The sequence below is a fragment of the Ceratosolen solmsi genome, unplaced genomic scaffold (genome assembly GCF_000503995.2).
Source record: "Ceratosolen solmsi marchali unplaced genomic scaffold, CerSol_1.0 scaffold6, whole genome shotgun sequence".
NCBI lineage: Eukaryota > Metazoa > Arthropoda > Insecta > Hymenoptera > Agaonidae > Ceratosolen > Ceratosolen solmsi.
The window spans coordinates 8,979,572-8,993,252 of record NW_011948414.1 but is presented as its reverse complement, the minus strand read 5'-3'; the positions used below and the strand labels follow the sequence as shown (position 1 = coordinate 8,993,252).

The window sequence follows — 13,681 nt, the reverse complement described above, 5'->3', positions numbered from 1 at the left end:
ACTTTATGCATTCTAATATTGCATCGATACTCATCAACCAAGATGAGCGACTAATTCGCTAAAATTTACGTCCATTTTATAATTTAGATGCGTGAAATCGCATCCTGGAAAAACTTGACGTAACCTCGAAAAATTACTTTTCACTCAAACAGCACTGCATCATCCTCGCGATCATCGCTTGCATTTTTCATAGAAAGCGCGTTGCTGTAAAAGGTAGGCCAGCAGTGCACAGGGTTTCCACAGTCCAGTGGGATACAGCTCATCGGCTAAGAAGTTATCGGCGCGACTGAAATAGCATCTGCTATCATGTAACGCCATCGAGCATGAATGGGGGCTAGGAACTATAAGCCATTGCTTTCTATCCAATTGGTTCCGGGACGCTTCTCAGCCTCGACGGCCGGTCACGCATCTTCGGATATGCTGTGCTCCTAATGCAAAAATTCTGTATATGCCATTGATTATACGACTTCCTATATAGTTTCTGCAAGGATATAATATAATATGAGACTACATTTGAGCGAGGAACGAAGAGTGTGAAACATTGGGTGAAGGTACATATAAAAAGGCTAGATTTGAGGTTAAAGTCAGCAATTTTAATGTATGCTAATGCATTGGTCTTGATGTTTCCTATTTCTATTTAACAAGTACTCGTTCCAATGCCATGAGAAATGTTTTCATCGATAATTCTCACTGATGCAACTCGCAATTTAATTTAATTTCATACTTTAATTAGCCTCTAATATTTAAGGAATACATTTTTTTTTCAAAGTAAAATTTAAAATTGCCAAACCCGACTAATTGCTTATTTATTAATATGTTAATTATTTATTATTAAAGCTACTGGAATAACTTCGAGAAAAAATGATTTATGATTAAAAACCATAAAAATTATATAAAATCTATATTCCTTATTTTTTAAACTGTTATCAAAAAACTTTTACCATAATAGTACAATTAGTTTATTATAAATGATATATATATATATATATATATATATATATTAAAAATGATATTAATCTTATTTCCAACATATTTTTATTAATAGGCAAAGTTAACAAGTACGTAAATATTGCCCACATCGTTAAGTTATGTCAATAATACATATATATATATATATATGTTTTCGCTTATTATCTCCATTCGTTTTAAATCCATTAATTTTTTTAATGCATTAAAACTATTGTATTAAGTTTAAAAGGATTATTTCACAAATAATCAATAATGAATATATGTTAACAAGGTTAATAAAAAAGATATAATTTCTTTCAGGTTTCAAATTTTTGATAAAAAAACTTTTCGAATATGATACTATATGTAGTACGGATAGTACTTCGAATGCCTTTTGTCAAATTATTTTAGTTTAAATCATCCATTGAGTAAATATTTGTATTGATATTTTGAAGATTATATACATTTAAAAAAAATAACGAAAATTGAATGAAAATAAATACAATATAAATCATATTTCCTACCAAATTTCATAATATGTAAAATTAATATATTTTTGTTATATAATGATATAAAATAATAAAATTGATAATTTTTTAGATATTATGTAAAATAATTATATAAATTAATACGTTATTAGAATTAGTAAAATAATTTATTAATTTATATTTAATATAGGCTCAATATTTGAATAAATCACTTTCATGTTCTGTTAAAATATAAAAAATTAGAATATATAAAACTTCTATTCTTTAAAATATTTAAAGTTGAAAGGATCGATATTGGATAAAGAAAAAAATTATGTATATCAATTTTCAAAAAAAGATAAATAGATAAATAAATGAGAGATTAATACGGAGCATTAAAAAGAAAAATAACCTAACAAATGATTTTAAAACTAACTGCTAATTTTGTATTTTATTGTACCCTTTGATGTAAATTCACAATTAAAGTGAGTATAAATAAAAAGATTAATAAGGATTTCGAAGGTCAAGGCTAGTTTCATGATTGGTATAATGATGTTATGTTGTAATCATATCATCAGATGCTTGAACGAGGAATTTTTTTAAATATAATATTTGCTTTTATTAATATGTATACAGCTTTCACAGCAATTTAAGTTAGTGTTCTTATTCTTATTCTCTTTAATCAAGCATAATTTATTATTGTAGAGCTAAAAATTTTTGATAATATAATTATATTTATTAAGAAACATTTGATGTTTGGTTACTGAAATCTATAATTTATGATAATTCACATTATAATCTAGAATATGAATTTTACTAAACGTATTTTTCTAGTCTTAAATGTTATTAAATTTATATTTATATATAATGACAAATGTATATTGTATTGAAAATTGAAATTACATAAACTCTTATGAAATTAATATTGTATAAATAATAAGTAATATAAAATAAAAGAATATATAATAATAATTATTATTATTAAATAATACTCTAGAATAATTGAACTTCATTATTGTTGCAATTAGTTTAATTGTTCAATTCAAAATTTTTCTATTTGGCTTAATTTAAATTCTAATAACAAATCTTAAATTAATTTTTCAATGAATATCTAATTATCTTTAAATTTTTTAATATTTTAAATAATAATAAACACGATGATAAATAAAATAATAAATTAAAGAAAATTTTATTCTACAGTATATAATAAATATATATAAAAATGAAATATATTCATTAATGGTATTTGTATTATTAAATTTTTCCCGAAAATACTATAGGACTTCGTAGGACTTAGAATTTAGTCAATATCGATAAGTTATTTTCATTAACTTACTAATAGTTTACATCATTGGTATATGACATTAGACAAATTTATCCATTTGAACGTGGATCATAAGATTTTAAATGAAAAGAATAAAATATATAAAAATATTATTCATGATTATTTGAAATTTTTCATTTTCAGCCGTTTAGATACGCAAAAATTTCTCTAGTCATCCTTCAATAAATAATTACAGTCGTACATATCCGCATGCACGTACACATATATACATATATAACGCTTAGAAATCTGTGCATCCCATAACCTAGAATCTACTAGAAAAATCTGCCGATCGCTAATAACCGGTAAAAGTTCGTTCAGAAAATAACATGAGAGAGAAAAAGAGGCAAAGGTAAATTCGATATAAGTTAAAGACAATACTTATTTCATCTTTTTTGCGTACGTGGTAATATTTGCGCTAAATGAATGTAGTTTTGCGCATAGCCGTAAAATAATGAATATTAAATGTTTTAAATTACGACCAATAAAATCTTTGCTGTATTGATTTTATGATACTTACATTTTTGGCTTATATCAAATTTATTAAAATTATTTTGAAATAGATATCAATTATTTATAGCTATTATCACATTGCTTATTGATAAAATATTTTATATATAAAAAAAAAAAATTAATATTATTTATGATATGTCGTTGTTTGTAATTTCTTTGTTATAATTTGCAATGATGTGCAACTTCACTGTAACAAAATATTACTATTACTGTTCACTACATTACTAATATATTTCGAAGATTAGTTTAAATTTCCAACGATAACAATAATATTTTTACATATTTATAATAGATAATTTATCATATCAATAAATTTAACAACTTATATTAGAATAAAAAAATTAACATGAAATGTATTTAAATAATACATAATTGTTTAATTGCAGGTAACTTAGCTATTTTGTTATTATTATAAACAAAACATAATAAAAATTTATTTATTTTTCTCAAAATATGAAGGTTTGAGCTCCAATTTGTTAGAAAATTAATCTTCGGTAAATCAAACTTATCAGAGAAAATTTACACAATAAATAATTCCAATTCTAATTATTACACTTAATTGTAACACTATTGTAGTATCAATAATATTAAAACAAGTACATTTAAATGATTTAAGCATTAGAAATATTTGGATTTACATTATCCTGAAACTGATATCTCAAGAAAGTATTAATGTAATGAATTCATTAGATAACAATAACTATCAATACGTAAATATTGAATAATACATGTTAATAATGTAAAAACTAATTATTTTTTAATTTTTATTCTACTTTGAATTTTAAATTGTTTATAGTATTCTAATAGCTTATTATCATTTCAAAAGAAAATTTTATTATATTATTAATAATTATTTATAATGTAACGAATTATTTAAATACTAGTTACTTCATTGTTATAATAATGGTTATTTTTATGTAATAATTTTGTTAAAATAATTATATATATGAAAATATCAAAATCAACAGTTGTTAAACGAACTAATATATTCATATACTTATATATACCTATAAATTTAAGTATATATTATAATATATATTTGTATAATGTATAATATAACTTAATATTCTGCATTATAAGTAAATAATACTTTAAAGCTTAAGTAAAGCAGATTTTTCGTATTGAGCAATGTGTCAAGCTTTTTATAATAATTAAAAAGTGGGTAAAGGAAGAATGTTATTACATTATAACATCTTTTCCTTTATTCAAAAATTTCTAAATAATTAATTATATAGACGATAAAGTGTTTAAAGCTTCAAGTTAGAAAATATATAACAATCACAATACAAATGTTTTTGTCATATTCCTTGATGTATGATATCTTCTATATTACTTCAAAAGTAGGTCTCGAGTGGAAGAGCTAAGGACTGTGAGACTTGGAGCATAACTTTAGCAAATAATGATTTATTTGTTTCTTTGAATTCTATCTGTATTATCGATATTTTTACACTCTTTTTATTTGCAAAATTAGTTTAGAATTTTGTTTTATTGTCTTATATTGAGGCAGTTGATCATTTAATTTCAAAATTAAAAAAATTTGTTTTCACATAGATGAACCGATTTTTATAGTTCACTGCTATTTTAATATTTTTATAAATAATTACATTTACAATGTCTGATTTATACATAAAAAGTTAATTAATGAAAATATTTAAATAGATGACAAATATGTGTAAAAATAAATATCAAGAGATTATTTTACTTTTATAATAATAACAATTCTTTCTTTGTATACAAAGTATTGTACAAAATAAATATATCAAATGAATATTAAAAATAAAATTGAATGATAGTCTTATTTAGCTTAGGAATGAAATTGTATACTCTGGATTTACATTATAAATATGGAATAATGATAACATAGAGTTAACCTTCTATGTACGCATATGTAATAATTGAAATATCACTTTGTCTACAATAATTTAATTTTATTTCATTAAAATGCATAATATTGATAAAACATATATATTTCGAATGTATATTATTCCTGTATCCTACAACTTAAATAAGAAAATCAAATTTCAATGCATCTTATGATAATAGCAAATATTATTTAGACTAATGAGCTCATAAATCGTTTAAATTAACCTTTATATGGTTTTTCAATAATGCTAGATATCTTATTATATAAAAGTTTTTGTTTCAACATTATGTATACAATTACAAGTAGCACTTCAAATTCTTAATTTGGTCATCTAATAAAAGTAAAATGATAAAACATATTTTTTGTAAATGACAACGATATTTTTGTACTTAGAAACGTAGAGAATAATTGTAATTTTATATTTTCTAAAAAAATGAATATTAACGAATATATAAATTAACATAAATTATAAAATATAATGGTTTATATAAAATTATCTTATATATAAAATATTATATGGTATATATAAAATAAATTTAGTTTAAATATTTATGAGAAGGTATAGAAAAGAAAATAGTATTATGTATTAAAAAATCTAAATAATTTCTCGTATTATTTATACACTGACTTACGTTTATGTATATGCTTAATAGTTTAACCGCATATATTAGTATTATTATTACTCAGAAGAGTATGTGATTATATTTCATACTATATATTTCATCTAATGCTATTAGAATTTAATCGTCATTGCTGTATTCCTTTTCTCTTTCTTTTTTTCTTTCATATCTCTCTCTCTTTCTCTCTCTCTCTCTCTCTCTCTCTCTCTCTCTCTCCGACTCATTATTTTTTTTTTCATTCTTTCACTGACAGTGAAGAGAAAGACAGTAAAACTGTGTTTCTCAACAGACTGAAAAGCAAGGGAAGGGAATCAGATGAAGCGCACATGCACGTGGATAGCAGCATCTGCAGTGATGGTGGGGCACCGTATAGGAGAGAAGCGCGAGGAAAGAGAGTAGTTCGCCCCGATGCCGGGCAGAGAGAAGCGAAATACCCCTTTTACACGACTCACTTGGTATAAAAGCAAAGCAAGCCTCTTTTAGGTGCAACACATAACGCAGAACACGAGGCAGGAGAGTTTCACGCACAGCAGCGCAGTAGTATAATACTCCAGGCATAGGAGCACGTGGGTTTTCTAGTATATCCGAGAATCGTGCATAGATCAAACTACCGTTTATTTAGCGAGATTTTGGTAATAACAAACAGCATATTTTTAGCTGTTTAAGTGTCTGTCATCTTCTAGTTCCGGTATCTTTGACCATAACATCTGACCACGTGTATTTTTAGCACTGTGAATACGCGCATGAAGGAACTAGGAATTGACTTGGTCGTAGATTGTCCTTTATACATATAAATTTTTATTAGTGAAATTTTAATTGCTAAAAGTTATTTTTCCTTCGGATTTAGGTTCATTTTAAACAATGGCGATGAAAACTCTAATTCTATGCGCTGCGATGGTCGTCGTAACCTTTGCTCATCCAGCTAGTGACAAGACTGGAAGTGAGAACGATCTCATGGCATCAATTTACACCGATTGCCTCAAAAAGGAATCCATGAGCTGCATTAAATATAAAGTTTTCTCGTTCGTAGATAAGATTTTGGCGGATAAAGAGGATATCAGTTTAAGTGAAGGTATCACTGTCGTGAAGACATCTAATATTGAAGAAGGTGCCCCAAGGTTAGTTCCTAAAATTAGTTCGTAAAATTTCATCGAGTCAATAAATATAGGAAGAGATTGATAGAGTAATGAAATTATGTTGTCTTTTTTTTTTTGTTTTTTTTTTGTTTTTTTTGTTTTTTGAGTCTTTAATAGAAACGATATTTCACGTATATATTATATTATTGGTGTATTTTATAAATTAACAGATAATATTGCTACATGATTCGTATAATAATCATATACTCATATTATAAATAGATATTAAATTGGGATAAAGATAAACAATTATTTTATGCAACTATATACTTTCTTAACTAAATTATTTGATCTAAATAATAACCATACTTTTCTATAAATATCTAATATATGGAATTTATTATAAATTATTCTATTCACTTAAGAAAAATAAATACCTTGGAAGATTATGATACTCGTTATTATACACGTGCGCACGTGCAAACGCCCGCGTATATTAAACATTTATATATTTTATAAAATATATTGAGACTACAATAATATTTGTAGATTTAATATATACGAATAAGTGTTTTGCTTTGACAAGAAAATTTGTAAATTCGTAGACTTAAAGATCAAGTAAAAACATAATTTATTTTCCAAATTTATAAAATTATATAAATATACAAGTGTCCAGTCTGAATATTGTTATATTCAATAACTTAAAAAACATAATTTATTTTCCAAATTTATAAAATTATATAAATATACAAGTGTCCAGTCTGAATATTGTTATATTCAATAACTTAAAAAACATAATTTATTTTCCAAATTTATAAAATTATATAAATATACAAGTGTCCAGTCTGAATATTGTTATATTCAATAACTTAAAAAACATAATTTATTTTCCAAATTTATAAAATTATATAAATATACAAGTGTCCAGTCTGAATATTGTTATATTCAATAACTTAATAAAATGAAAACGATTGAAGATCTATGTTATTTACATGAAACAAGAATACAATTCATAATTATTTCCAGGTCAATTGAGTCAAATGATTTTGATGCACTATTATTTGATCGTTTGGGAAGATTCCTGCGAACTCATTCTATAAAAGTAGATCTTAAAGGCACTGACATACTTGGGGCTATTGAATCAACTAATCGAAGTCTCGAAGATATCAATGAGGGCTCTATCGAAGGACGAGGCAAAAAAAGTAAGTTAATTTCATTTTTTAAATAAGTTATCATAAATGTTATAATTATCTGTAGATTGAAAATTTGAATGTTTGTATATTTTAATAAAATTTTCAATACAAATTATAAAAATTAGTTTATTATAAAAAAATAATATTTAAACTATCATAAGCTGAAATCTTTATTACAATATTATAAATATAGATAATGAACATTGATAATTAAAAATTATAAAAAAAAAAAGATAAATTACTAGTTAAATATCAATTAAACATATATATATATATATATATATATATATATATATACATCGAATGTAATGTTTACTAGTCTAATTTTCATTTGTGATTGAATTCAAATAATATAAATATGCATATTCTAAATATTAATTAATTATAGAATTTATAATTAAAAAGATTAAATAATAATTTAATTATAATATATCTATCTTTAAACGTTATGTAAAACTATTTATTGGTATTTGTGATTTCGAAAATCAAGATTTTCATAATTGACATCCAATACTTATTTACAAATATATAAAGTCTTGTTAATTCAATGAAAATTTTTATTTATAAATGAATTTTATTGTGTGTATGTATAAAAGATTTTAAAAATTTATTATCGACCCTATTAGTTATGTTAACGAAGAAAATTCATCAGTGCAAATCCGCGTTAAGGATACCGCGTAATTGCCTAACTGGACATGTACACCCCCTTCTCCTATCTTTTTCAAATTCTATCATAGCACGGAATGAAAAGTGCACTATGCATGCGTCGTGGCATGTATTATTTATCATATACGCGTCTATCCATCACGCATCCGCAGATATACATATACCGTCTTTCAAGAAAGGTGCGGCTTCCTCATACTTCATTTCTTTTTCTCTCTCAGGTGTATGTACGACCTGTTTTACTCTCGCAATATTGGTATCTTTATGTCGGTATCTTTCTTCTCTTGTTAAGTTGAGAGAGTTCTCTTTGTTGCTGGAACTATGGGACGCAGCGATGACCCACTCTGAAACTGGTTTTCAGTTCCCTTGAACTACCTTCTCCTAGGAGTGTGTATATGTTTATATCCACGCAGTTACATGCGTTTTTATGTTGTGCCCATACGATTGCAATCATGTACACGTATATTCGCATGATTATTTGTAAGTATAGAGGAAGGGCAATGATTTTCTCGCTAAAGGAAAGTCTACAAAAAGAGAAATATATATTCATATATATATATATACACACCACCTTTTTCCCCATTACTTATTGTTTACTCCGTCTAAATTTATAAATGGGGAAAATTTATAAAGAAAATGTGTAAACAAAGATAAAAACAATTTAATATGTTACAAGAAAATTTACTTAGGCCGATACAGAGTAATAAAAGTCACTAGCTACTTTTATGTTAATAATACCTAATATAGAAATTAAACTTTTTATAAGCCCAATTGATGCTTCAAATGTTCTATTCTGTATTCAATGTTCCGCATGACAAAATTTTATAACGAAAATATTTAACTGTATTTTCAAATAAAAAGTAGAGTGTAACATTTTATTTTACTAGCACAAAATCAAAATTATCTTTTTTATTCTATTGTTTTCATTCTATTTTATCTTAGACTAATTTGTTATACATTTTTTCATACATTTTGATCGTGGAAAATGCAAATATTTAAAAATTTAATTAAAAATTATTTTTAACGATCGCGTGCACTGAATATTTAAAAAAATATTCGTCTAAATTTAATTTCACAAATTAAAAAAATAACTCTTAATTATATAAATATTGTGCGTCAAATTTTCGATTTACATAAATTGTCATAAATTATCATGTACAAGTTATATGTTTTAAATGTAATAGAAAATAAGATAGAGAAATTATCAAATTAAAAGAGTATTATCGTCGATCAAAAAAGAAAAAAAAAAAAAGAAAAACGATGTATCCCGTTGCCTATGATTTTTGACATACTTTCATTCAAGAAATCGGTGCGCCCACCTTGACCTTTCATTATTCTTTGCTTTCTTAGTCATCATGTCACTCCCGCCTCCTGAGAGAAAAATTCGCATCTAAATAATATGTACATACATATAGGATTATATGATCGATAAATCTCGAACAAAGACATGAAATTGACTAATCAATTTTTAATATATGATGGTTGCTAGGATACTGAAATTAAAAAAATTTATTATAAACATAATACAAAACACACAGTCATTAGATATTTTTCAAAATTATTCAATTTTTTTTAGAATTTCTCAGGAAATGATACACATCGATATTGCTATTTACTAATTCATAACTAAAATAATTAATAATAATTAATAATTACATAATATTTTTTAATAGAATATAACAAAGACATAAAAAATATAATTATAAATGAATATAAGTTATCTGATATGTTTTGGTATTATATTCTGTTATAAATTATAAATTAATTTGTTGAATTAATACGAATAACACAACAATTAATTAATGTAACTTTATTGTAAATTAAATTAGTTTGTTCAAATTATTTATTTAAATTGGTATAACTACGATTGAAAATTATTTTTGATACTAATAAATAAATAAATTCTGATTCATCTTTTATAATCAACTTATGAATATATTTTAAAAATAATACTTCTAGACTGATAATCAAATTATGAATACATAACATATTCTTATATGTGTAGTGAGCAAAGTGAGACAGTGAAGAGAATGAAGGGGGGAAAGAAAATGTATATACATGTATTGATAACACTAAGAGATAAAATTATAATTACAGTAAGCTAAATATAAAATAGAATTGATAACTAAAAGGGATATTAATCTTTTCAGAGAAGACACAGAAAATAATGGGGCCGATTTTAATGGCGATAGCGTTTAAGGCCGCAGCCCTTTTACCTATTGCCCTTGGCTTCATTGCTTTAATCGCAGGCAAAGCCCTGCTCGTCGGCAAAATTGCCCTCGTTATCTCGACGATAATCGGCCTGAAAAAGCTCCTTGGCGGCCAGCAGAAGCACGTGACATACGAAGTTGTGTCGCACCCACATCATAGCGGTGGTCACGTTGCCAGCCATGATGATGGTGGACACAGCGGTTACTCCGGCGGTGGAGGCGGTGGCAGCGACTTCAGCGGGTACAGTGGCGGTGGTGGAAGCTCCGGTGGACACGGAGGCTCAGGTTGGGCCAGAAGTCTTATGGAGGCAAACGCTCAGGAGTTAGCTTACAGTGCACAAAAACCACAGGCTCAAGCACTTGTGCAGCATTAAGAAACCTAATATTTTGTTCCTTTTGCTTCGCTCTCTTCACTATCCCTCTTCGTTAACAATCCCTGTAGCTCTCTCTTATTCTCTATTCATCCCGTCCATTTAAATTATTATTTATGAATCAAGCTTATTATCTAGTTACGTTAATAGTCAGACTCTATTTTACTAACACTTTTTCCTTTTTTTTTTCCTTTTCTTGTGTGTTCTTGATCCCTTTACTTTCGACTTTTTATTTCAAAATTAAGCAAATTAATTTTTATACTGATAGGAAGGTACTTGTCGATTAGCCAGTGTTTCATAGGAAACGGGCTTTATTGATTTTAAAATGAAACAAATTAGTTTCTTCTATACATTCGTGATAAAAGTTTATTAAGACTGTTCAATCGGAATATTTATTTAAAGTCACTTATTTTATTTTTCTGAGATATCTTATCTTTCTACAATCATCGATAGAAATTTTTCGTCAAATATTAATAATACAATATTATTTAATGTAATTATTTTATTTAATAATTTATACATAGAATTATTAAGATAAGCAACTTTGATAAATTCAAAGCAATAAAACATTATATTTCTATGCGAAAAATAATCAAATGCCAATTCATTGATTTGCAATTATTTGAAAATATACTAAATAATTAAATTATATTTTATTTTTCAAATATCAATAATATAAATAAATATTAATATATATATATATTTTTTTTTTTTTGAGCAATGATAATCTATTTTGAAATTGAAATACAAAATCAAAGAATTATTTTAATTTCCGTTTTAATACTTTTATTATTATTAATTTAAATATTATTAAAAATAAATTAAGGCTTTATTTTATTGTTATTAATAAGAATTTTTCATTCTTATAATAATTATTGGCATACACACGGATAAATTTATGCAATAATTTCAATTAAGAATATTTTTTTTATACGCAGTGAATGATTGTGATTGAAATATTGAAAAAGTAAATTATTCTTACTGACAATTGAAATTATTCAAACAAATAATTTAATTGTTTTGTGACATTGAATGTGATTTTTTTCATTTGCTGGGATTACTATTAATTTATTTCTTGTCGCCGAAAACATATGTTTTTTATTTCTAGTATCTCTTATCCATCTTATATACAAATAATCTTAATTTCTCTTCATTTCTTCAATTCATAAACTTTCCCTAGCTATTTTTTGATATTTTTTTATCGGTTGATCTTATTCTTTCACTTTCCCCCACATTTTTACCTATTTTCTACTTAATACTTTTTCTTCTTATCAGGGCACTTATTCGTACATTTCCTTTGTACTAGTTCTAAACTCTCTCCTCTCCTTACTTTCTTCATTTCGCTTATCGGATGTGTTCCTTTTACAATTGTATATTTTTATCTCGTCCGTCATATAACAAGTTCTTAATATTAATTTCTAGATCTCTCGTTCTATGCGTCATTGTTACTTTCACTATTAATATGTTAACTATTGTTACAATCGTATTGTTTATAGACTTCGATTATCATTATAAGTGATTAGCCAGTATAATGAAAAATAATTCCTGATGCAAATACTCTTTAAATTTTTATATACAATAACAACTTTGTTATGTTATTTGCAACCTCAGATTACAAAATCTGTATATCAGCTTGTATTCTTAAAGATGTTATTATAAAATTAATTAAATATACACGTATGTATATGTACATGCCTGTGCTTGCATATATGCATACGTACATGCCTATGCACATATGCACATAGAGGCGTATACACATTTATATATTTAAAGATATCAAGAAATCAATCGAATCTCTGCTCATATGTACTGATTTTTACAATTTTGTATTAAACTTATGTAAAAAATGTTGGCGACTTGACAAGATATATTTAACTATGTGTTCACGATATATAATTTTTCTATTATTATTTACATATTATATTTGTACAATAAAGAGAGGTGAACGGCGCGTGCGTCTTGTCCCAAAGAAAAAAATATCTAGTATGTACAGTTAGTTATGCCATCGCTTCTCTTTTATTCTCTTTCTTTTTACCATTATTATTTTGTAGACTTGGTTTATATTCAACTTCATATAAGAATAAATTGACTCTTATGGTAAGTATAAAGAATATTTTTATAAAACTATCTTTGTGATTAATGCAATAGGTTACAATATTTACACTAGTAAAATTAATTAAAAGTCTTTGGATGCATTGTAATATATTATAAAGTATCGATCACTTCATTTAATAATCAATTACTAATAATTTAATATTTCTATTTTAAAGTACAATTGTACATTATTCTGCTACTTATAGAAAAATAATTTCAGCCATTAATAAGCTATATGCATAAGAATATAGAGACAACGTGAAATTTTAATATAAAGAGTGTTTATGCGTGTCAGAACTCATGCCATTTCATGCACGTTAACATATATTTTATATAAG

The 13,681-nt window shown here is 25.3% G+C and overlaps 1 protein-coding gene across 2 annotated transcripts; it reads left to right on the top strand.

The window, feature by feature from the left end:
- Positions 1-6,221: 6,221 nt before the first annotated feature.
- On the top strand, positions 6,222-11,461 carry LOC105367978 (uncharacterized). Of its 2 annotated transcripts, none has more exons than XM_011506854.1 (4): positions 6,222-6,368; positions 6,584-6,854; positions 7,839-8,014; positions 10,819-11,461. In XM_011506854.1, the coding sequence occupies exons 2-4, from the start codon at positions 6,598-6,600 to the stop codon at positions 11,250-11,252; spliced, it is 867 nt and encodes a 288-aa protein (XP_011505156.1). In that variant the 5' UTR covers positions 6,222-6,368; positions 6,584-6,597; the 3' UTR covers positions 11,253-11,461. The 2 variants fall into 2 exon arrangements, with proteins under 2 accessions (XP_011505156.1, XP_011505157.1); XM_011506855.1 differs by lacking the exon at positions 6,222-6,368 and adding an exon at positions 6,380-6,503.
- The last annotated feature ends 2,220 nt before the right edge of the window (positions 11,462-13,681 follow it).